General features: G+C 33.9%; 1 protein-coding gene across 1 annotated transcript; it reads right to left on the bottom strand.

The window, feature by feature from the left end:
• Positions 1-1291: 1291 nt before the first annotated feature.
• On the bottom strand, positions 1292-26298 carry LOC128231059 (dentin sialophosphoprotein-like). Its single transcript, XM_052943482.1, has 7 exons — positions 25970-26298; positions 17996-18082; positions 17298-17345; positions 11504-11611; positions 10646-10816; positions 8943-9035; positions 1292-8262 (listed from the first exon to the last, which is right to left on the bottom strand). Exons 1-7 carry the CDS (start codon positions 26048-26050, stop codon positions 4213-4215), a joined length of 4638 nt encoding a protein of 1545 aa, XP_052799442.1. The 5' UTR covers positions 26051-26298; the 3' UTR covers positions 1292-4212.
• Positions 26299-27108: the final 810 nt, after the last annotated feature.

Below are 27108 nucleotides of genomic sequence, written 5' to 3'. Positions count from 1 at the left end.
TTCCCTTTAACCTATTTTGTGCCTCTTTAACCTATATTGTACCCCTTTAACTGGTTTTGTGCCCCTTTAACTGGTTGTGTGTCCCTTTAACCTATAATTCACCCTCTAACCTATATTGTGCCCCTTTAACCTATAGTGCACCCTTTAACCTATATTGTGCCCCCTTTAACCTATATTGTGCCTCCTTTAACCTATATTGTGCACCCTTTAACCTATATTGTGCACCCTTTAACCTATATTGTGCCCCTTTAACCTATAGTACACCCTTTAACCTATATTGTGCCTCCTTTAACCTATATTGTGCCTCCTTTAACCTATATTGTGCCCCTTTAAAGCAGGCAAAATCCATGCTGGTTCGATGAGTACACATGCAAGCTCTAAAGATATACTGGAAATTTACAAATCCTAAAATTTCCATGAAAGATTAACAAAAACATTCACAGGATAGAATAAAAACTTTGATTACAGCACATGCACCAAAAAGTTTGCCATTTATTGTTAAATTGTGAAACCAGGTAAAATTTCAAAATTCAAATCGTGACTAGACAAACTTATCAGGAAAGTGTAATAAATTCTGAAAGGTTTCAAAGCAGTGTATGTAGAAAAGATCCTCAATTGTATATTGAAGATGGTGTAATTTTTCTGAAGTTTTGTGAACTGTTAGTTATTTTGCAAGTTAAGATTTATGATTGGTTGCACAATTTTCCATTGTATTCATCAATATTTATATGATATTATCCTAAAATGACGAAATATTCGTTAACCAGTAACCAAACAGCGCTTACATCAAATTAGTCACAAATTAGTTACAAACACACAAGCTGCCATCACTAAAAGATAGCCTTGATTTAAATCTAAACACACATTTTTGCATATATAAGAACTGTTTTCAAGCGTTTACAAATGATATCAAAATATTGATAAATACAAAACCCTTAGTTAGTCAAGCCAGAGAAAAGTTTGATAAACAAGATGAATCGAGGCGCATTTTTTCGAGTGCATTTAAAAAAAATAAAAAATTAATCGATTTTTATCGATTGTTAATGAAACATGTCATGTAAACATATTTCAACCAGAAGATTTTTTAGCAATATGGTTAACTTCTCGATTCATCCAAATATGAAATATAAGACAATTACACCCATACAGTTTAGCAGAAAAAAAAGAAAAAAATTCAAACACTTACTTTCCAAGATTTAACCACATCAAAACTTCAAGAATTTGCTATGTATCTACTCGATGAAAATAAATCGCTAGAAAAATCTATATTTTAGTAAACAAATAATCAAGATTGAAAGTGATATGTGTTTTATTTGTATATCAATGAAAGGTATTTATAACAGAATATAGTCATGAAGAATTTCTAAAACTTAACAATGGAATGGAATCCTCTTGGTTATATTTATAAGTACCTGTTATGGCACAAAATGACCAGATATTTATACATTATAAAAATAAAATATCAAAAAATAAGTTGAACTATCGGTGTTGGTTTTCCACTCAAATGTGAATGGTTGAGGGGCTCTTTGATAGGGGGTAAATAGCGTCATTTTGGGAAATCGGTGAATAATTCGAACATGATTCTTTTAATTTTAAGTTGTTTTCAAATCTTTTATTAATTAATCCAATGGTAACATTCGTAAATGATACTATTTTGCTACAATGTTTATAAAAAAAGGGGATTTTTTTTAACCTTGAAACAGGAAATATATATTTTTTTTTCAGGAGTGGAATCGGACCAAATTTTGGCCCCCCAAAAAGGCCCAAAAAAACCCACCAATTATTCAACAGGAATACTTTAACAAAATATAAAGAACATTCATAAAAATTATCTTTTCTTCTTTAAACTTTGGAAAACATATTTTTGGAATCAACACGGGACACTTAACATCTAGAATATTCAACAGAATTAAAAATAAAAAATCTAGAAAAAAGAGAGAATATTTTCCAGGTACCTTACTGTCATCTTGATTGATTTTGAATTATATACAATCCAGTTTCAGTATAATTTGATTTTTACAATATTTACAATGCATAAATCAAACTAAAATATTTGGAAGAAAGTAATATGTTATATGAGGGTAAAAATGGTGTTTATCAAAATAAAAGTTTAAAATAAATGCACCAATATAATCCATATGATAATCAAATATTGTTTTATTAATTGCTTTAAACTGCAATTCATATAAATAGATTTCAACCAAATAAATGTGCCGCCTGTTAAGAGAGCCTATCATTTTCCTAGTAAAAGTCTACATGACCTTGACCTTTGAACTCCAAAACTCAATAAGGTTCGTCTACAGATATTGACCAACGTGCATACCAAGTTTGATGACACTTAACCAAGCCAATCAAAAGTTATTGATGACGGAAAAAACATGATGGACGACAACACTGATCCTGTCGCAAGGCAAGTAATCCCTGTGTCTGCCATGTTTCTCAGATGTTTAAGTACATTAAAGAGGCTAGACACCAGATGATACAACTGCCAAAAAAATAATCTCAAAAACTTGCATAAAATTGGTATTGTTGTGTACAACACATTGACTCTTACTTACTGATGTATCACATCGCTTATGACACATACATCTTTAGCAGTTTTTGTGTATTTTTTCAAGTCAAAGTTTACTTGGGTTTTCTACCATGTAAATCCCAGTAAGTTTAAATATAATTATCCTGACTCATCATCAGATTTAAACTCGAGACCAGTATGCGTTATTCTAAACAGGGAAACACAGATGCGACAGCACCATGATTGTTGCATTTGTTATCAAAACCATGTAAAGTGATGTATTATCGGCCTCCTACTTGCTCCCATTGACAATTCTAAGCTTGTTTTGAGGAAATACTGTATTTGCCAATTTTTGGACCATCTGGTGTCTAACCCCTTTAAGTACAGAAACAAAAACGGCATTTAACAAATTGTCCAAAATCTAAGCATGATCATTCAAAACCCTGAAACAATAGCTATTTCATTCCAAAATATCAGGCAATTCAATCCAATAACAAGCATGGTATGGACAAAATCATTATGCAAAATGCAATAATTTAAAAAAAATAGCACTCAAAATGCAACATGTGGACATCGAACAAAAACATCAACAAAGAAACATACAGACTACAAAACAGAGCATTAATGAAGAATAAATCAAAATCATACACTTCTCTGGCTTGACAACATAAGGCAATAAATTCAATGTAACTTGTAAAATAATAACCATTTTATATTAAACAGCTTTTTATATTAAACAAAACATATATCAGATTCAGCTATTTTCTCATTTTTAAATCAGGATTTTTTCCGTGTTTTTTTTTATAAAATAAACATTTTCTTGAGATTTTTATTTTAAAAGATTTTTCATTTTGTTTGTAAATAATTATTTTTCATTTTGATATACCAACTTTTACTGGAAATTAAATAAAAATAAGCAGCTGTACATCTCTTTGATGTTACAACAAGGAAACTACATACATGTAGGACATCCTACTAATAACACAGTGTTTTTTTCCACACTTTTTGTGTTTGGGGCCAGGCCCTTCGAATTGTGAAAAAAGGGACAACTTGCCTAAAATTGTGAATATCATATAGCATTTTTCTAATAAAGCAAAGCCCACTTCAAAATCATGAATTGGAAGATTTTTTTTAAAGATTAATTACTTTTTTTTAGGATTGTGAATTTCGGCCCCATTTTCAGTCGAAAAAAACACAACACACTGCAATACCTACTTCTGCGTATATTCAATGACAATGAATATCACACTTGGACAGATTACAGTTCAAGGATTTTTCACAATGTTCATAACAGTTTAGATTATACCACTAATACACAGGCAAGTATGGCTAAAACAGTTCAATGATTTGAAGTTATGCAAGAATTCTATCACATTTTGTTGTTCTTGAAATATTTTTTTATTTTCCATTTCAAAGTCCTCTATTAAAAATGCTATATAAAGCATACTTTTAACCATTCAGATAATTTTCAAACTTCCTTTTTTGATCAATTTTTGTTTTAGTTAAATATCTTTCAATCAATGAAATTTATTCAATAATTCAACACATCAAAAACTTTCAGAGTTTAAAAATGCAAACTTTTATTCACTCACAAAGAGAAATTGAACTTTTATAACATTTAAGCCAACATTGTTTATTTTTGAAGTTTTTTCCCTGTTTTCCCCACCCTGTCCATCTCATACCCATGCTTTCATTAAACCTTAACTCACAGTACACTCTTCCTTGTCTTTCCCCTCTTTCTTTCCTGGAGTTTCTTTCCCCTCTTTCTTTCCTGGAGTTTCTTTCCCCTCTTTCTTTCCTGGAGTTTCCTTTCCCTCTTTCTTTCCTGCCTTTTTCTTATCTTTCTTTTTATCTCCGCTCTCCCCTTCCGCTCCTAACTCACTCCCATCAGATGAGGGAAAATCTGCTGACACTCTTGAGCCTTTCCCCTCTGCAGACACTTTCCTTTCCTTTTCAGCAGATTTTCCTTGTTCCTTGCTTGCTTTTGTTGATTCTTTGGAAGATTTTGCTTTTTTCTGACTTCCGGTCATCTTCTTTGATTTTTTGCTTACCGGTGTACCAGCTGTTGGTAAATTTGATGCTGAACCACCTGAAGTCTCTACTTTTGTTGGCTTTGCTTCTATGTCTTTTAATGGTGTATCATCTGTATCGATTTCAGTGCCTTTAACCCAGACTTCATCATGCAACCCCTTAGGTGTATCTTTAGTTTCAGGCTCCTCTATGTTTGCCATAACTTCATCAATATCATCCATGTCATATTCCATTTCACCAGCTTCCTCTTGAGAACTTTCTCTATCTAAACCTTTATTATGGTCTTTATGTTCTACATCTACATCAGCACTTACTGACTCTATTGACTTTTCATCCACACAATCTTTCTGATCAATGTTTTCTTCACCAGTCAATGCCTCCTGTGGAACATCAGTGTCATCTTGTTTCTCATCAGCACTACTGGCAGTAAACTGACTGTCATCTTTATGGCTAAAATCAACACCATTACCGGTGTTTAATTCATGACATTCTGTAACATCTGCTTCAACTTTTAAATCATTATCAACTGTCTTTAAATCTGCATCAGAAATGTCATCACTTTTATGATTATCTTGTGTTCCCCTGCTTTCTAATTCCTTGGCTTCTGCCATCTCATTTTTATTTCCTGCATTGTCAACATCTGTCATGGAATTGCTGGGCTTATTTTGCTTACTGTCCATACTTTCATCCTGAGATTCTTTCGCTGGAGTATTTTGTTCACCAGCTTCTTCTCTTTCCCCTGTTGGACTCTCTGTCTCATGTTCTTTTGAAGGTGCTTCAATGCAAAGATCTTCATCCAACTTTACAGCTTCTTCAGCACTAGCATTATCAGACAGAACAATTGTGTCCGTTGTAGTGTCGCTGAGTTTTGCAAGGGTATGTTTTTCTTCCATTGCAATTTCTTCTTCAGTCAGAATGATTTCTACTGTTTCAGAAGTGTTCACACTTTGTTCTTTATCATTATCAGCACAGGCATCAGTAGAAATAATAGAACTTTCTTCAGCTTTGGTTTCTGATTGGCGTGGAAACCCATCTGTTTCACTATCAATAACATTTTCCACTATTTCTCTACAGCTCACTTCAATCTGTGCTTTGTTCTCGCCACTTTCTTCTTGTTTAGAAAGTCTTTTAATTTCATCAGACTTTTGATGTATGTCATTAGTATCAATACTCATAGGAATAAACTCCGGGACAAGTGCACCAGCACTTGCCATGTCCTGAATCAATTCTTCATCATTACTACTATCATCTTCAGAGTTAAGTCCAGAATGGTCCCCAGTTCCTGTGTAGTATATTCCATATCCTGAAATTGATGGCAATGAAGTTTCCGCAAGTGATAATTTACCTTGAACAGGATTTTTCTCTTCTTCTATTGATGCAAGCACAAGCTCTGCATCAGTGTCAACTTTGAACGAGCAGTAATTAAGACTTTCCTTCTCCTGCCTTGAAGAAGTTATCTTCCCTGATTTCAAAACCTCAACACTTCCGCATGACAAGCTGCGAGTGAAGTATGGGGTTACATTTTTTACAAGCTCTTCAGAGTATCTTCTCTTTTCAACAATTATATCAATTGTTTTGTCAGACTTTGAAGAGGGTCTTCTCAGGACAATTTTTTCATCCAAAATTTCACCATTATATTTTACCACTGCAGTGTTAAGAATATCTTTAACATAGTTTCTTGCAAATGCGTCAATTTGTCCATCAGTTGGTGAATCACAGACCTTCTCCAGTCCTTCTATTTTTTCAGGTACAGACAAGAACACATCGTCAAAGGCTTCTTGTTTTAGCAATTCCACTCGATGACTTTGAAGTTTTTTGTTATTTAGTTGTTCTACTTCAGTATCATCTATCAAATATTGAGACAAAACAGAAGTGTCTACAATCATTTCATTCTTTTTGATCCCTTCTATTGTTTCATCTGCCATTGTAATTTTCTTCTCAGATGTATCAAGGTTGAAAGCAATGTCTTCAGTCAATTGACTATCCACCCTGTTACCAATTTTCTCAGAACTCAATTTATTGATGCCATCAGGAGTTTCAGCCAAACTTTCAGAATTTGGTTGGTCGTGACTATCTCCTTTAGATTGAAACTCATCACCACATACAGAGTTTCTAAATGCAAGGTCATCCCCAAAGTCATCCCCATCATCTAAAATTTCTGATTCACTGTTGTATGTAACATCACTTTCAAGACTAATGTAACTGCTTCTGCTTGAGATTCTGTTAATTGCCTTTATTTCTGGTCTTAAGGTTGTCTTTGTTTCTTCCAAATTAGGAATGTCCTTATCTGGTTCAACTGAAAAATTGGCATTATTGCCACATCCTTCAACAGCATCCAATATGTCAACACTTTCGTTATTCTGCTCCTCGGATGTTAGAATTACCTGTTGATTTTTAGTGTTGTTACTTAAATCAAATTTATCTGAATTTTCAGAAGAATCATTTCCAATTTTTGTATCATTAGCAGCTAATGCAGTCTCTTCTTTGGCATTGGCATCTGCCTCACTATCTTCCATCTCTCTAACTTCACTATCACTTCTTTCTAACATAGTATCTGCAACAGTAACTTGTTCATCATTTCTGTCATTCACCTTTTCATTTGCATCATCCTTTCTGTCAGCCTCACACTCATCTACCACAGTATCAGTAACACTTTTTTGATCATCAATATTTCTATTATCATCATTTGCAATCTCTTCAACCATTATCTCATTTTCATGTTTCTCACCAATGTTTTCATCAACAATGTCTTCTTTCTTTATCTCATTCTCACTTTGAAGTACAAGCCCATCTTTCTCACCAATGATCTCATGAACAATATCTCCTTCTTTACCTTGATTCTCTCTTTTAAGTTTAAGTTCACCTATCCCACCAACATTTTCATCAACAATGTCTTCTTTCTTTATCTCATTCTCACTTTGAAGTACAAGCCCATCTTTCTCACCAATGATCTCATGAACAATATCTCCTTCTTTTCCTTGATTCTCTCTTTTAAGTTTAAGTTCACCTATCTCACCAACATTTTCATCAACAATATCTTCTTTCTTTATCTCATTCTCACTTTCAAGTTCAAGCCCATCTTTTTCACCAATGATCTCATGTTCAATATCTCCTTCCTTTCCCTGATTCTCACTTTCAAGTTTAAGTTCATCTTTCTCACACACAGCCTCACTTTCATTCTCACAGAGATCAGTAAAGGTATCATGAAATTCATCATCATCATCATCATCATCATCATCATCATCATCATCATCATCATTTTTTTCTTTTGCTTTAATTTCAGCATCATTCAGAGTGACATTATCCCTTGAATCATCAACAACAGAATCATCTAATTGCACTACTTTAGCATCAACTTCATCATGATCATTGACCTCTGTTTTACCAGTACTTGCCTGTGTATCAACAATTTTAACAGTTTCTTCAATGTCTTCTTTGTGATCAGGTTTCACCATAACAGTGTCATCATCGAGCCTACCATCAACACCACTAACAGATTCCACTACCTTTTTTTCGGAACCAAGGGAGACAACTCCACTTGACCCAGATTTAACAGACTGGTTACCTAGAGTTCCTTCCCCTGCTCTCTTCAACAGATCTGCAGCTTCCTCAGAAATTATTGCGGTTCCCAGCTCGGAGACAGGAACTTCCGACATGTCTGAACACTTAGTGAGTGAAAACTCTCCCTCCTGGGACTGCACTATCACTAATCCGCTCTCCTGGATTATACAACAGAATAGTAAACTGGGTCTACGAGAATCCAACGATGGCAACGAATAAAAAAGCCAGTAAATGCATTTTGCGCAACAACTTTTTTTTAAATTTATGGAATATGCTAATTTTCTTCCTTCTTTTTACACCTGTTTCGATAGCCTATCAAAAAGCAAAAGTCACTATGTCATAAAAGGAGCTTAATGCATTGGATGGATGATTTCCCTGTATTTGCAGGCTTAGTAGAAGACAGATTCAATTCCATATAAGATTAATGGAGTTTCATTAAATTTTGCACCAACCCTCAACTTTGTGCCAAAAAAAAGTGCAGGTTTGGGATTTTCATTTTTGTAGTTTGTTGTCTCCCCTGACAGGTACTATTTTGGCATTGACTGGTTTTTCATTGGGTGCCATCCTTATGCACATTATGAATAAAGCACAAATTGTTCCAAAAACATTTTTTTTATACTGCCCTATATTTGTTTAAAATTTGCATAAGTCAATCTACATTGAGAAAGATGTATAAAATTTCTCCCTCAAATTTTATGTATTTCAAATTTCAATTAAGCAGTATCATCAAACTACTGGTACAAATAATACTTCCATTATAAATAATGGTATCTTTCAAGATGAATTAGTTACATATTTTTTTTATTTCATCATTTGATTGACATATATCTTTTCTTACCTTTAATAATCTATCTTTAACATCCATTTGATGTCGTATTCCTTCATTATCTAGCTTTAGGGCGTCAAAATCCCTTTTTAAGAAATCATAGTCCTGTAAACCAAAAAACATAATATTTGACAACAATAACTAAAGTGTAGGTGGAAAGGCAGGTTCTCAACACTCTTAGGCCTCACTGAAGAATCTCAATTTTGCCTATTAAATAAATATATCAGGATATTTTTCTCTGGTATTTTAATAAAGAGCTGATATTCAGTTTTGTTACCAATTCCAAAAAGAAAGGGGTTTTTCCCAAATGTTGAAAAAAATCTTAACACATGAGATGCTTGTAAAACATTATGCCCCCCCACCCCTGAGCGCCATGTTGTTGGGAGTATTTGGACAATTGAATGAAATTTGCATGGATCAAAATGATAGCGGATTTGTCATTGACATTGGATGCCTTTGAGGCAGTTTTAAAATTATGACCATTTAAAGTACGAGGAAAGTAGGTAGTTTTTAATCCTGTTCAGATAATGATGGATATTTGCAGATAAAATGTATCTTCTGGGAATAAGAAAATATGATAAAATTTTAATGATGAATATGAGTTATGACCTTGACCTTTGACTCTATGACCTCAAAATCCATAGGAGTCATCAACTGCTCACCCTCAACCCAATTGTCAAGTTTCATGGCCATGGGTGCAGTCATTGTCCAGTTATCACTCGGGCAACCTTTCATTATTCAAGGTCACTGTGACCTTTGACCCAATGACCCCTAAAACGGATAGGAGTCATCTACTGGTAAAGCCCAGCCTCCAGGTCAAATTTGATGACCATAGGTCTAGGCATTGTTGAGTTATCACTCGGACAAGCTTTGAAAACCTTTAACCATTGAAGGTCACTATGACCTTGACCTTTGACCCGATGACCCCTTATATCAATAGGGGTCATCTAATGGTCAGACCCAACCTTCATGTCAAGTTTGATGACCATATGTCCAGGAGTTGCCCAGTTATCACTCGGACAAGTCTTGGTCTACTGACAAGACGGACCGAGTGACATGTTCAAAGCATTATACCCCCACTTCTTCGAAGGGGGGATAAAAACCCCAATTAAAGAACATCTGTTTTGAAAAACTGTAGTTAATTATGGTTGAAGTCATAAAAAGCCCACATATAAATGGCCAAAAAGTGTACTTGAGTACTGAAGCATAGCTGACATACATTTTATTATTTCATTCATTGTTAAAATGACTAACATATCTCATATCTCATTTAAAATGACCTAGTAACCTATTGTCATGACAAAGTGTCAAGTGACAAGTTCCAACAAGTTATGTATCTCGTTATAACACAGAAGTAGTTTGTTTAATGGACTCATGCATCTCTTTAAAACAACTTCAATCGTCAAAATGACATAAAGGCGTATCAAAATCCCTTAAATATATCATTATATTATACCTTACATTAATGTGTACCTTCTTTAGGTGGATAAAGTTAATCGGTCCGTATATCAATGTTTTTTAATTAAAAATCCAGTTTTTATGACCTCGGCAGTCCATATCATGTTTTTGGCCAGTCCGACTCAATAAAACACATCAAAAGTCCTTTAAAATTATTAAAAGGTAAAAAAGTGTTCGGTATAATATAAGAAATATAACAAACCACTTTGGGCCATATGGCATTAAAAGGACCAAGGCTTACTTATACCCTTGCTTACCCTTGATTTATCTTTGTACTCTCTCTGCACTTCAAGCATCTGTTCTTCTTGTTCCTCTAACTGTTCTTTCAGCAGTTCTATCTGGAAAATATTGCTTGTCTTGATGTTGTCCAGCTGCGCGTTTGTCAACATGGCCGCCTTGTATTTGTCTTCAAGCTCTCTCAGTTGTATCTGTAACAGAATATGGGGAAAATTAACAGACTTTTTGAATTTGGGGAAAATTAACAGACTTTTTGAAGAGATATATTTTCTTGCCTCTTTACGTATTCAATTAAATTTCTTAATTTCATACATACAAGAAGGGGACATGCACATCAGTGTTCTGATATTCTGACTTACGTTGTTTTCTGTTGTAACTTACAGTACTTTGAAGAGAAACCCAAAATTTCTATCACCCTGTCAACATAATTAATCTTACATAAAACAAAGGGGAAAATATGCAGACAATTAAGCCCTTAAAATGGTTTTATAAGGGTTACATCCTTTCCAAAAACATGTAGGGTAGGTAGCCTTTTTAGGCTTAATAAAATAATGCAATTGCCATAATGGGAGAATGGGTGTCTAAGTAATCTTCTGTATGAAGCTTTTAGGGTTTAAACTACACATCAAAACACACATAAAAAGACAAAAAATTATAAATATTTTTTTTTCCCCTCAAATTTTACGTATTACAAATTGTAATTAAACAGTATCATCAAACTACTGGTACAAATAAAACTTCCATTATAAATAATGGTATCTTTCAAGATGTAATAGTTAGAGAATATTTTTTTTCCAGCTGACAATAAAAAGGTATGGTAAGCACCTACTTAGGATCTGATGATCTACTTCAGGCCTTATGATTTTGATAAGTGTTACCTTAGATTTTCGGAGCTGGTCCTTGGGATCGTTGCTGTCCTTGGACGACATGTCGGACTCGGTGGAATCATTGCTGCCTCGCCGTGAGCCGGAGAAGCTCGATAAAGCCTGAAAAAGGAAAGATTAGATTTAAAAAGTCTGAAACATGCAATATCAGGTTTCAAAAGTCTGAAACAGGCAATATCAGGTTTAAAAAGTCTGAAACAGGCAATATAAGGTTTAAAAAGTCTGAAACAGGCAATATCAGGTTCCAAAGGTCTGAAACAGGCAATATCAGGTTTCAAAAGTCTGAAACAGGCAATATCAGGTTTAAAAAGCCTGAAACAGGCAATATCAGGTTTAGGAAGTCTGAAACAGGCAAGATCAGGTTTAAAAAGTCTGAAACAGGCAAGATCAGGTTTAAAAAGTCTGAAACAGGCAAGATCAGGTTTAACTACAGGGATGTGATTGACCTGGCAGCTGAAGGGCTGAAACCATGACAGCAATGGGTTTTGGGGGGCACTTTAGGCCCAAATTGGGGTCTAAGGGTTTGAAGCACGTAACTGGCTTTTAAGAAGCCTCTTTCAGAGATCTCCTGAATTTAAGAAAACTTGACTGTCAATACTTCACTTTACTAATCAACAATTAAAGTAACAACCATATGCAACCAGTTAAGTTTTTAATCAGTTTTATTCGTCCCTGGAGCATTTACGTCAAGGGAAATTGATGAATCCATGGACAAATCACAGTACTGAACGCGACATTTAATTTTGTTATTAAACACAGATTTCTTCCCCTATGGCTGTCTCATTTAGTTCCAGGACATATAACATTGGTAAAAAATATTTTTTGTATGTTGCCTCAATATAGCTAGTTATTTTAAAATCCTTCAAGCCGTTCAAGAGATATGGAGCTGATATGACAAACAGACGGACAGAAAGACAAATTAAGCTAAAACAATATTATGTCATTTATGGCTGAATAAACTACACCCTAAAGATGTTGTCAGGGTAACTATTCACACATGAAATACAGAAAATAGGCCTTGTAAAAGAGGGCAGTGTCGGATTTGCTACCACACATTATACAAAACTTTTACAGTGGTTAACCTGAAAAGGATGTAGATTATACTGGTGGGGGAATTAAATTAACAGTTTTCAAAAGCAAAATGTCATTTCAAAGAGTCTGAAACTTTACTTTAGTGCACAAATTCTAAATAAACATAATAAGTTGGGAGTATTTTTTATTTTGTTTTCTAAAAGCTGGCTTCAATTTCTCGAACAATCTTAAAGCCCTATAACAATATCAAGCTAAACACATTATTTTTTGTTTTGGTATAAATTGTATTAGAGATTTGAGATTTATGAAAGATATACAATGGGCCGTCATTGTTCAGACCTTTGTTAATGTTAACAATGTGATTAACGACTTTGTTGTTAACTTTAAAACATTATATAATATTTGATGTTGTTCTCACATATTTAAATTTAATCAAACACAGCTGAAACATTTGTCTAAGATCTGGTTAGAAATACAGCAGTTGATGAGTGAATCCATTAAATATCCAGAGCAGTGAAGTTAACAAGAATAAAGTTAACATCGTTGTTTACTTAAAGCTGCACTCTCACAGATTTACTATTTTTACAACTTTTTATTTTTTGTCTTGGAAAAAGCAAATTTTTGCAATATCTGCAAACCAATAATATAAGACTGCTGACGAAAAATCAGATTGTAGATTTTCATATTTCCGTTTCAAAAATGAATGTTTTATAGCCTAAACCGTTACTAACAAATTTCCGTTACTAACGGTTTAAAAAAAATGCATAAAAGATCAGTTTTTGAACTGAAATATAAAAATCTGCGATCTAATTTTTTGTCAGCAGTCTTATTTAACAGGTTGACATGGATTTTCGCAAAGATTGGCTCGTTCCAAGACAAAAATAAAAAAGTTGTCAAAATGTTCAACCTGTGAGAGTGCAGCTTCAACAAAGTTCTGAACAATCAGTCTGTAATAAAGATTATCACAATAAACTTGTTTCTTTTTTGAAAAAATAAAAAAAAGTATGCAAATAAGCTAATATTGAAATAATATTATTTGCGAGACTGGGACTTTAAGTAAAAGTTAGAGAAGTTTATTTTGTCAATCTTTATAATGGAGAAAAAAAATCAAACACAATAATTTTTTGCATACCTGATAGTTACATGTTAGTGATAAACTCCTCATCAATTCTTCCATTTCTTCATTTCTCTTCATTTTAAAATTAATAAATAACAAAAGAGTTTCATAACAAGCAAGTCAATCATTCAGTTTTAAGGTATCCCCTGTACAAAGGTATCCTGTGAATTTAAGGTTTCCCCTGTATAAAGGTAACCCTTGTTTTTAAGGTATCCCCTGTATAAAGGTATCCCTTGTACTTAAGGTATTCCCTGTATAAAGCCTTAAGGTAACCCTTGTTTTTAAGGTATCCCCTGTATAAAGGTATCCCTTGTACTTAAGGTATCCCCTGTACAGAGGTATCCCTTGTATTTAAGGTATCTCCTGTATAAAGGTATCCCTTGTATTTAAGGTATCCCCTGTATAATGGTATCCCATGTATTTAATGTTATCTTCATGTACAAATATCCTTTCATCTCATAAAGCCATCAATACCGTAAATTGAATTTTGAAGCTTGATGACAACATGTCATTTTAAAGCCGCCCTTTCACAAATTGCCGGATTTGACAACTTTTTTATTTGTTGTCTCAGAATCAGCTGATTTGGGGCATTCAATGCAGTCATATAAGATATCGCACATAAGAACAGATCTCAACTGTTCGGAAATATGAGGCATCATTTTTTCATATTATCGTACCAAAAATACCTAAGTGAATTCAAAGAATGTCATTCTTGTTGTGTTAATTGTTGGTTTTTCCAAAGTTAATTCTTTTCTAACTTTCATTTTCGGTGTTTCACTTTTTATTTCTTAATTAACTCCCATCATAACAAGTACATGTTTCCATTCATTATCTTAATTATTCTCTCCTGAAAATGAGTATTTGTTTGTATTTTCTCTCTTTTAAATGTTCGTGGAACCGTTTGTAACAAGCATCGAAAGTAAAACGATAACCTGACCATTCAAGAAATCTTAACAATGTTCAATTACTTCCCTCAACATCTCATATCCAATAGCATTTATTTTGTATTTGATTTCCTTATAAATATGAAGAGGATAAAAAAGATCACCGCAAATTAATTTCATTCAGTTTATAGTGTTTATTTAACTACATAAGCTTACATATTTTAGTATGTTTTTGTTGAAAATGTTTTGATCATTAAAGAAATATTTATTCACTATAATTATCTATGATCTAGCTTACTTTTAAAGTAACACTCTTATTCAAAATCAATACATACACATGTATAACAAACATCAAATTTGAGTGATAAACCTTTAACTACTTATTAAATAATGCATGTATTGAAAACATTAATTACTGATAACAAGATTGAAGTTGTGTATTTAATAGCTGAAAGCGCAAAAATATTAAATGATTGGTGTCAATGCGGAAAGATTTACTGTGGTCTACTACAGTCTCATAAAGGTAGAAAAAACGTTTTTTCTGCACCTTTCTTTCAAATAAAAATCGGTATCCTTCATAAGAACCATTGTTTTAGACATTTCTTTCTCATTTTTGGTATATTTAAACATTTGATATAATTGTGGTAAATTTTATTGGGGAGTAAGAATTCATCTTTAAGTTCTATTGAAAAACTAAAATCATTAACAGTCTTTACCTTCTCTGAATAAACTGTTCTTTATATATATATATATATATATAATTTTATGTAAAATAAATTCAGTCTATTAAGTAATAGTTAAATGACAGGAGTTAAAATCTTTATGATTAGGAATGGGCGGAGTGAGTGTAGTGTCGGTTGTATTCGTATTTACAATATACAGCATTTAGTGATTCATTTTGAAAATACTTGAGAATTTTTTTCTTTTCGACTGACATATTTCAAAATCAAGGGTTTTCCGTACGGCACAGTGGTTAGCACACTAGTTTCTCCCCAACATGTCCCGAATTGGATACCCAGCTGGGTGTATGTGAGTTTGGTTTGTGTTCACCAAGCCCCACAAGTTTGTTTACATCGGTTACTCTGGTTTCCCTCATAAAACAAGACTCTCGTGCAACATCGTACCAACAAGAGTGACACATAATTTAAGAGTAAATATAACTTTCTTCACAATCAGTGTAAAACAAATAGGTTAAATTAACCTTGACAGAGTCTGTGCCTTTCTTCACAATCATTGGAATATAATAGTTTAAACTAATGCACCAGTCAATTGTAACCACGGCCCCCACAGGTCAGGGGAATAGCCGGGACTTTGACTTTCGGTCCAGCCAACCCCGGGTAAAATCCCCGCCCTGCGGGGAAAAACTGTTGGTTAAACCCCGACCAAATGCCCCCGCACCCCAGAGACTCTATATAAAGCCCAATCTCCGCTATGACAAAACCACCGCGGTCACCAGGCCCTGCGGGGCCACCTGGAAAGTAAAAACACAGCCCTTTTACCCGGCTATCCCCGGTATACCCCCAGACCTGGGGGGGCCGTGGTTACAATTGACTGGTGCATAACCTTCACAGATCTGTGCCTTTCTTCACAATCATTGTAATATAATAGTTTAATCTAACCTTCACGGTCTGTGCCTTTCTTCACAATCATTGTAATATAATAGTTTAAACTAACCTTCACAGAGTCTGTGCCTTTCTTCACAATCATTGTAATATAATAGTTTAAACTAGGGATGCAAACGAATGGGAAAATTGATATTCGAATATTCGGTTATTCTTTCGATCGAATATTTGAATATTCGATTAACAAAATTAATATTTAAGAAATGTAGTTAACTACTATTATTATTCTCTACATTTATAGCCGGGGCTTTTGCCATAGCCGGTACACGCGACGGACCCTGATAAATCCAACAAAAAGCAAAATATTTTGAACAAATAAAAAGCCAAATTAATTTCAATTCCACAGCATTCATATTTGCAAAAAAAAACATGATCGTAAATTCACGGTCGAATGTCGTGATCACCAACGGAGGGTCTTTCCGTAGGACGAGAGGCTCGTTCTGGGATTGATCTCTACTTAATATATCTATGTAAATCCAAACCTAATCGGGGATTAGTTCAGTAATAAAACGAAAATGACCCTGAATTTTGACTCATTTATTGTACAACATTATCCTAAAACGCTATACTATACAGTTACATTTCATCGCACGAGCGACATATTGAAACATGGAAGATAGTTTAGAGCACATAACTAGCACATGTCATTCATATTATTACGGCGATTTGAGCTATATTGCACAGCTTAATTGGCAGCCATGACACCACTTTGGCTGCTGTTTCCGTATATCTTTTATTGGCATGGTCATTAAAATTTACCGAAAATAATTGTTTGATGTCACTTGTCTAATAGCCATTTTTCGTAAATTTACGGGTACTGTTTATATAGTCGCCGACGATATGTCCCTTATTAACATGTGACACGTGTATAGTGTCATAGCGTTCACGCCCCTGGCATAAGGGATCAGTCGTTGTAAAAAGACAAGTGAATAAATACAACAACACAGTTGTAGGCAAAAGGTTTATTTGTTATCAAACAAAAAACATTGAATATTCGAATACCGATTTTGACATTCGAATATCAAACGTTCGATCGAATATTCGAATATTCGTTTGCATCCCTAGTTTAAACTAACCTTCACAGAGTCTGTGCCTTTCTTCACAATCATTGTAATATAATAGTTTAAACTAACCTTCACAGAGTCTGTGCCTTGTGATTGGGCTTTTTGTTTATCCTCTTCCTGAAAGCAGAAAAGGAACAGTTCTTGATAACACATAATTAATTGTGCACCAAACCAAAAATAAATACCTATGTTCAAAATCCTGTTTGCAAAAATCATTGACCACTGAACCACTAACATTAAATATGGCAAAAAAGGTTTGGCCTGAAAATAAAATGTGCTTCAGACAGCATCAATATTTTAAAGAAAGGTAATTTGATGTACAGTCCAGGGGGAGTTCATTCTTGATGTTCGACACAATCTAAATATATGTATGGAGAAATTCAACATATATATTTTGGCATTATATAGCTCGCTTTTGAACTATGCAAAATCTTTAATGAAACAAAGCGCAGTCTATGCAGCTTAGGGAAACCAGTGTTCTGTCTTTTACCAGAGTTTGATTTAGAGTAGAATTTCTTAAAACATTTTCACAAAACCATCGCCTGATGGAGCAGTGATAAAACATTATTTTGGAAACAGGTTTGTTTGAGGAAACTAATCACCTATTCAAACTCTAGCAATAAAAAGAAGGCGGGACTCATTAGGGCCATAGACTGCCCTTTGTTTTATTTAAAATGGTGAAGAAAAATAAAAGTTATCTTTGTTCCCCAATAAAACCTTTCAAGCAGAATTAAAAAATCTATCATCTTCTTTGCCAAAGACAATACCTCTTTTTGTTGGCGTTCAATTTCTTTCATGCGCATTTCCCGTGCCTCGGCCCGGGCCTGACGTCTTGCTTGTATACGCTCTTCAGCCTGAAAGTACAACAGTGTTAGTTTAGGTTTTGTCTTTTTACATTAATTTGAACAGCAGGAGCTGCTATTTGAAATCTTAACATGGCTTAATATGATCTTTTTTACACTTGCAGTGTTGTTGTTTTTACAGGACATTTTGGGGCTAAAATCATGACCAATTCCCCTCCTGAAAAATAATATACATTTCCCCTACCTGGGAAAAAAACCACTTAAAAAAATTATAGCAATTTAGTGACAGTAATGAATATAATGATAGGTTTGTTGTAAAAAAGGTTTGGAAACAAGTTGAACATTATATGAACCATGCTACAGTACTATTTTAACCCTTTTTACCAAAACGCTGTATTTCTCTCCTCAAAAGGCCCCGCCCCGCCAACATAACTTGAAATTTGGGAAATCAAGTATGTTCACAGCTGAAATTCCATGGTCTAGAATTAAACTTACTTTATTAAACATAAAACATTAAATGAGATTATTTTTTTTGAAAAATGGCCATTGATTTGCTGATTTTTTGTTAAGGCCTTCAAAGCCCAGAAAATTTCATTCTGCTAACAGGATCTCAAGTGTTTCTGTTCCCATGAGTTGCAGTTATCAGTACAGGCTCTTTGAAAATTAGGGAAAAATTCAATCACAAAAGTACATTTGGATAAATAAATCAGCCTCAAATTACTTTATTCTACCAGCGAGGAATGAGAAATTAGATTAGCATTCCCTTTTCCTCATAGAAAGGTTTAACTGCTATTCACCAGTTACCATAAGATAAAAACGGGGAGAGCAGGAAACAAGCTTGTCCTGAAATAACCCCCCAGTCAGCTGCTGTTCAGATGTGAACCAGTCAAGGTTATAGTGTCTGGCAGATCAGTTCAGCTGTAAACCAGTCAAGGTCATAGAGTCTGACAAATCATTAACAGTATTATGACAAACACAGATGTTCCCATTGAATACTGGGCTAAAAATAGCATCAACTTTTGGATAATGGATCAGTCATGTTAACTTAAACAGGATATTAATGAAACAGCCTTAATTATCACTTATCAATGAAAGTTCGATGTAGCCTTGCTATTTTCTCATTATTGGCAAACCATTGCGTACTGTAGGCTGAGCAGTTGTAAAATTTTAAACTATATTTATTATACAACTTATGGTACTAAAATGATTTAAATTCACATTACTATCATTGAAATTATACAAAACGTCTTCTTTCATATCATTTATAACTACCGGTATGATATTTGGGGAATCAAGTTGTTCTATGTATAATTAGGTAACAAGTTATGTTCATTCGCTGTTACTGTGCTTGTAAGATCAGTATACGGAATGTAGCGGATCAAAACAAAAATGTAGTAAATTAATTCATACACACCGAAGACCTTGTGATAAAGAAACAGGGGCCCACTTCTCAAAACGACTTTAGTCTGTTAAAACATGATCAAGCTAAGCTCATAATTTTTGCACGTCTATAATTTTGGAAGTATAAAAAAAAGTTTATTGAAATCTTGCTGAACAAAATAAGCTACTTAAGTATGTGAAGCTCAAGAAGTATCGAGAAATCAGGGCCTGTATTTTTTTTGACAGACAAAGAAACCTACGGTGACAGATAACGTCAATGCAGGGAATTTTAAATACCGAGGAACAACCTTGTATGATAATGCTCATTTCACATTAACTGAGAACCAGTCCATGATTCCCAGGCACAGATGCAGGCAACAAAGATCATCTGATAGTGTTTTAAGGCCAAACAAAGGCAATGCTGTGGTTCCAGTTAGTCAACCCATCCTTTTTTCGTCCCGATCGTAAATATTATTTTATGTTGCTCTTTTTATTTTTAGTATTGGAAATTTATTATATGCTTTCCAGTGGTTTATAGGAATTTATCAGTGAAATAAAAATGATATTTCTCTGTTTCAAACAGTAAAAATATCAATTTGATATTTTTCACTGTTCTGAAATTTCAGCCTGTTGAACTTTCATTTAAATCAAACATCAGCGAGCACAGGGCTGGGACATAATATCATTTCAAAAATGATTTTACGAGCACATACCAATTAGCCTGTTTTTCTAATAAAATGTTTTTAAATTCCAATTTTAGGCAAATAATAAAAGAATAAAATTGTTTTTCAGTGTAAGATAGCAATGTAATTAACCTTGTGAACACCAAAAGCGAATATTTCACTCGTGGCTATGCCACTCATGAAATATAACTTTTGGTGCTTACTCGGTGAAATATATTATGATCTTACACTGAAACAAACAATTATTTTCTATATAAACCATGTTATTCATTATTTGTACAGGCAATACAGATTTCTTAAATTGTGTTACTTTCTTGGCAACATTAATGGAAGAATGAGTATCATAATATGAATATAAACAAACCAATGATACATACTTTGTACAAAATAAAACAATTTTCCAAACTAAAATGCTTTCCCTACATACAAATGTACCTAGCATGTTGTTTTTTTCACTCTGACACAGCAGGCCTTCCATTAAGAATTTGCAATTGGAAATAGGTATGAACTATCTTGCCATCATTTTTGGAAGTTTTTCTCTTTGTCTAGAAGTTCACGTCTCCCCGACTCTTAAGAATATTTCAACGTTTGTCTGACCATGAATATTATTATGTTAAAAAAAAAAATAATTGTAACTCTAACTTATACACTTCACAACATTGTACTTAATTAATTCAATTTTCTACAAAACATATTGAAAATTTGGCCATAAAAATAACATTGACACATAAGGTTTAGATATTTTGAACTTCCAACTTCCAAGCTTTCTCAGTTGGAAGTTTTCTCTTAAATCATGAGTTTTTATACTTCCAAGGACTCATTTTGGGAAGTTTTAGCCCATTTTTTAGGGACTTATGTACCTTCCAAACTTCTTTTAATGGAAGCCCTGTTTCAGCATGGTACAGGAACCAAAACTCAATTTTTGTTTGGCCTAATTGAAGAATCATAGTCTCTTCCAAATGCTCAGCCAAGTTTCTGTTATGTTATTCTCATACTTAAAACTAATGGAAGTGTTTTGCATCCTTAGCAAAACATTGTCATATCAATATAACATACAGCTACCTGGGAATGAGGTGGGTGGTTTAAAAACCAAGATATTGTCAATGTTATTTAGGGACTCAAGATCTGTTGCTATTTCCATATGCTGTTATTGCACCAGTGAAGGGGTTTAGTTAAAGAGTTATGGATGGGTGCTGCACCCTGTCCTTTTTGGAAGCACCCTTCTGCCCTCCTGGAGACCGGTATGTTCACTCCCCTTCCTTAATAGAATAAAATGCTTAAATAATTATTTGATTGTACTAAAACTTAAAATGTGCTTATAAATTACAAACTTTACATAATTGGCAGTTGGAACCAAATATTTACTTCAATTATACACAATTCCTAGCATTTACGGTCAAATTCATAAAACAGAATTCTTCACCGCCCGACTTAATGTGCCTTTTTCTCCCTTAGCACCCTGCTCCTTTTCTGCAGCACCCTGACTTTATATAACCTGACTAAATCCCTACACTAGAGATACTTTGGTTTTTTCCTTTGATGACAATAACATTCAACTGTCAGGGATGTGATTGGCCAGGCAGCTTATGGGCTGAAACAATTTTGGTAAGGGGACTGCTGTAGCAAAACTGGCTTTTAGAAGCTCTTTGAGGGATCTCAAAGCTTGAATTTTGAAGCAAACTGGAGTGCCATTCACAAGAGAATATTAAGTAACAATGAATATTTTATTTCATTTAAAAATCCATTGACTAAGCGCACCTGGCACCACTTAAGTGTAACAGATTTTTCACTGACACAGAAAACACACGTCTCCAACTCAATTTCCAAGCTGGGGACTTCTTAATCATTACTGTGCATCTCAAAGCAGTCATCGAAATTAGACTTTTGTATGAACAAGCTGGAATTGTTATATTATTGCTTGGCATCAATTTTTTAAAAAAATCTCTGCTATTTAAAACCCAGAATTTGAGCAAGCCCAGAATGCATTTTACCAGTGTATGGCTTGCAGGCTTGTGATAATTTCGACCACAGTCTGAGACCGTAAAAATAAGCTTTAAGAAGTTAACCATTTTTAGGTGACCCCATATAATAACCAGAGACCCCCATTATGTCGACCACTAGGGCCGCTCAACCACCCCCAGCTGAAAAATCATACAGAAAAAAGCCTGGCATATTCCTTAATTTTGTAATCATCGTACAATATATCTTAAAACTTATACTTATTTCTTAAAAATTGACTGACTTGGAAATAATTATTCTCAATAAAAATCAAAACTATATAGTTCATAATCATCAAAGCTTGTTTCAAACAAAAAGGCAGCAGGGTGTCGGAAAAGGGCAGCAGGCTCACTGCCCCCCCCACACTTATTAAGGCCTAGCTAAAGCACTGCATACATACAAATTATAAATACACATACAAACACAAGTCATACATTATTACTTCGCAGTAATTTAATCATTAACACCAGCTGATAGTCATAATCAGTTCTAGAACAACAGATTTTATCAATGGCACACAACCAATCATTACTGGTAATTATATTGGTAATTATTATTCTATCTGTATTTGCTACACCTAATGGCTTATCAGTCACAGGCTTGCTTTGAGCTTGGTCAATATGATCTGAAGTAGATTACCAGAGGGCTTCCCAGTGCTAATCTTTCTACAGGTTTTGCCTACAAGTATAATGTATACAAGGAGTTCTACAGTAAAAGGGGCTTAAAAACTTACAGTATATCACTCCAAAAAAGCAAATTTTATCAGAATTTTGTTTGCATTCCATCAAATTAAATATAAAAATATAAAGTACTTTAAATAATTAAAAAACCTGCTCTTGGTAGACGGTAGAACCAATGCTGTTACACAAAGGGACACAATACAGGTTATAAATATATATACCTATATAAATATAGATGCATCTTGTGTACGGATAAAAAATAAGCCTTCATAATGGGGCTTTTAAATCAATAGCTATATGGCAACAAAATCCCAAGTTTAAACACCAAAACCAGGGATGTGATTGACCTGGCAGCTGGAGGGCTGAAACATTTTCAGCCATGGGTTATATGGGGTGCTCTTGGGGGTCAAAAGCGCACTGCTGTAGAAGAAAATATGGCTTTTTAGAAGCTCTTTTGAGGGCTCTCCTGACTACAAATTTGAAGCCAACTGGTATATTAGCTTAAACAACTGAAAGCAACCAAATATATTTTTTCAGGTAAAAAAATTTTTTTTTTTATTTTTTTGAGGGGGGGGGGGGCTCTGGGGCCATTAGATCCGCGGAATTCCACGAATCCGCGGACAAATCACATCCCTGCAAAATATTGATATATACAAGTTTGATTATCTGTACACAAATCCTATGCTTTTTTTGTTTCAATCGTTCAAGTAAACACATCTACATGTACATGTATCAAGTGTAGCCTATATTGTGCCCAGTTATGTCAAAGTGGTTTTAAAAGCACAAGCCCAAACCATATTCTAAGGATGATATATGTTAAAATTGCTAAATGTTGTTTAACAAAAGATGGCTGTAAGAGAGTATGCAGATTTATTTTGCAGGCCTTATCAATGAATTCTGCTAAAGCAAGAGCAAATTATAATAGCATATAAAATTATATTTAAGAAGAAGTTTAAATCATAAAATTAATAGAACACAGCTCTTGGATGCTCTTGATAATGGTGAATCAAATGCATAGATTTGAATGATATATGTGAAATTTGTGAATGATAGAAGCAGGCTCTTTTCTTCAGGAACCCAATGAAACAAAGTTTTATATTTATTAAATTCATAATTATATTTTGAAATAAATTTAAAATAATCTAGATCACGAGTATCTATTGAAGTTCACTGTCTTCAGTCCATATTTGGTTTGAAAGTGTACATGTGTTATATTACTCTTGTAACGTGCGAGTCCAAAGACACAACAGACCCCTTCAGAGAAAAGCATGCTCAACCCTGAAGGGGTCTACTGGTCTTATATATATAGGTCCTGAACCTCCACGGGGAAAACTAGTCATGCCAATTTGCATATTACCAACCAAGTACATCAAAATGAACACCCTTTCGCCAACAGCGGAATGTTACACTATGAATGCACTTCCGCCTACAGCGGAACGTTACATTCTCTAAAAATGGACTTAAACTTCCAAAATTAAGTCCTTGTAGGTGCAAAAATCTTTCATAATTTAGGAGAAAAATTCCAGTGGGGAAGAGGATTTGGATTGGATTTTTATAACACCAATATGCTGTGTCAGTTAAAAATCTTCCATAATTTAGGAGAAAAATTCCAGTGGGGAAGAGGATTTGGATTGGATTTTTATAACATCAATATGCTGTGTCAGTTACTTTTACGGCGACATTTTCAATAAAAAATTAAGTAAAATAAAGTATTTGAATACAATTTAGTGTAGTTGGCAGGTAAAATCAACAAAGCTTAATTTATTTACTATAATTGTTGGACAAAGTGGGAAAGTATTTTCTGGCAGGAAGAGTCTCCACATTTCAAAAAAATCTTCCAAAATAGATAGCAAGGAATTCCAGTTTCAAATTCTTAAAGCTGCACTCTCACAAATTGAACGGTTTGACAAATGTTTTATTTCTTGTCTAGGAATGAGCCAATTTTTGCGACAATCCATGGAAACAAGTAAAATTACACTGCTAACAAAAAGTTAGATCGCAGATTTTTATTTTCAATTTCAAAAATTTATGTTTTATGCATTATTCTTAAACCGTTACAAGCCATAAAACATTAATTTTCTAACGGAAATATGAATATGATATCTGATTTTTTGTCAGCAATCTTACATTATTGAGTATATCTGTGAGAGTGCAGCTTTAATGAAAGCCCAGAGAATCATATACGACAATGTTCATTTATGTATACTGGTTTTTGCTATGTAGAACAGGTGCAAAGTCAGGAAAGAATTGGCCGCTGAATGTATAAATGAGGAAGAAAACAGTGTTTTAGCTTAATTTTATTCAGGCATTTTTGTTAAAATGGTTTATGGAAAGTACAGCTTGAAAGGAGCTTGTCAACCATGGAGTCAGAGCATAGTTGAAGCTGGGGCGTCGACTGCTTCTCCAATATTTCAAAAACAGAGAAAAATAAATTTTCCTTTTTATGAAAAAAATTTCACAATGGTGAAATGTGGTTGCGGTCCTTGATTAAATAGAATGATCACCATTATGGTCATATAACCTGCATCTGGTGTAGATCACCTTGGTAAATGAATACCAATTTTATATCATAATCCTGAAACAGGCAGTGTCTCATATTCTGCCATCAAAGGTGAATATCGTTTGCATAAAAAAAACCCCACAAATCTGTTTCTTAAGATGTATTTTATATAGTACATGTAATTGAATAGTTTCACAAATAAGTTTAGTGTTTGATAAAGACACACAAAAAAAAACTATGCTCTTTTTATTAAATACAATCAAGACGTAGACTCTGAAGATCAAGATACATTAACAAGTATGTCAGCTTCTTCTTTAAGCTGGAAAAGTCAAATTAGCCTAGCAATTAAACATTTCCAAATATTTCTCAATCGACAGTTAATAACAACTTATTTAAATATCTTTTACGTTATTCAAATACAGTTTTGCCTTTATCATACAAGATGTGTATTTGGCGTAACAACCAGCCCCTAATTTTACTCCATGAATGCTATTTAAGTTTAAGGACTTGGCATATTTATTTTCCAATTAAAATAAGTAACAGTGTTACAGTATGTACTAAAATTACCAACAAGACCAGAACTCAGAGATAAAGGTTTTGAGTTTCAAGAAACATCATACTCTAATAAGCGAAAGGGATGTGAAAGCCTTGATATAAATCGCATGCACCCGTCTCAAGACACAAGATGATATATTACCTCTTTGGAAATTTGATCTAATGCCTGGTCTTCTGCCGAGTAATGTCGGTCCGTCGTTCGCTTTCGCCCTGATCCACTCATTTTTAACGATGGTAGTTCAATTAAATTAGTTTTCCTGTTTTTTTTTCGAACAGGCAGGAAAACCCCAGCCGATTTCTTTTAACCAAACATTCAGAGTATTGAAGGATTATAAATGTGAACCAGCAGCTACTATCATGTATTCACTAAAATACATTAATATAAACATTGACAGATACGGGAGCTTTCAATAATTGAAGATTTTACGATACTTCCTGAAAACTCTGAGTGAAATGGCGAAGTACCGGAAGTTATTAATTGGATTGACTGGTTTCTTTAACCCAATGAAAAAAGAAAGTACTTGTGTAGCAGCCAACAGTTCTATTCAAAATTTGGGATTACAAAGACCGATGCCTTGGGGTAGGTGTTTGCGCCTGAAATTCGCTTCGCCCAACCTAATTGCCCGTCTTATAATTAAAAGGAAATACAATTTTCATCGTCGACCATAATCAAAAAGTAAGATAATTTGGTCCACGATTTAAAAATATTAAAAAATAATATAAATAGCGTGTACACACTTCAACTCGAGGTCAAAGTCAAACTTAATATTCACCCCTCTACCATTTTGTTGTCTGTAGATGCTCCGCTATGAACAATGAAGCTAACATATGACATTTAGTTAAAACAAAGTAAAATTTAATGAGTCGATTACAAAAAAAGAAAGAAAAATGCTTTGCAAGATAACTAAAGAGAATTTTAAGAACAGCGTTTTAATGATCATCATCGAAATGAAAGAAAATGTCAAAATTACACTTTTTGTACTCGTTGACTTACTTTTAAGTCATTCCTTTATGTTGGTAATAGAAGGAGAACCAAAAAAAAACGGTCAGAAAAAATGTCAGCAGAAAAATAGGGTTGGGTGCTTACAATTAGGGTTGATCGGCAAACCGATAACATACATTTTTTGTAAGGCCTTAATAGGCTGGTTAATCGCAGTATTTAAATGGGAGTTTGAAGTTTCAATGAAAAGGCTGCTGCTTTGAACAACTGTTTGTGGCTCTAGCTTATAGACATTTACAACATCTCAGCCATTTTCCATCGAAACCAACCTCGGATGAAAT

The sequence above is a fragment of the Mya arenaria genome, chromosome 1 (assembly GCF_026914265.1).
Source record: "Mya arenaria isolate MELC-2E11 chromosome 1, ASM2691426v1".
Taxonomy (NCBI): Eukaryota; Metazoa; Mollusca; class Bivalvia; order Myida; family Myidae; genus Mya; species Mya arenaria.
Note: the sequence above shows the minus strand (reverse complement) of the source record. Positions and strands in the feature narration are given on the sequence as shown.

Excerpts from the sequence above, each read along its gene's own strand:
- LOC128231059 (XM_052943482.1), bottom strand. The coding sequence starts at position 26,050 with ATGAGTGGATCAGGGCGAAAGCGAACGACGGACCGACATTACTCGGCA. Across the intron at positions 18,083-25,969 it reads TAGATCAAATTTCCAAAGAG|GCTGAAGAGCGTATACAAGC; the intron begins GTAATATATCAT and ends TTGTACTTTCAG. Across the intron at positions 17,346-17,995 it reads TTGAACGCCAACAAAAAGAG|GAAGAGGATAAACAAAAAGC; the intron begins GTATTGTCTTTG and ends TTCTGCTTTCAG.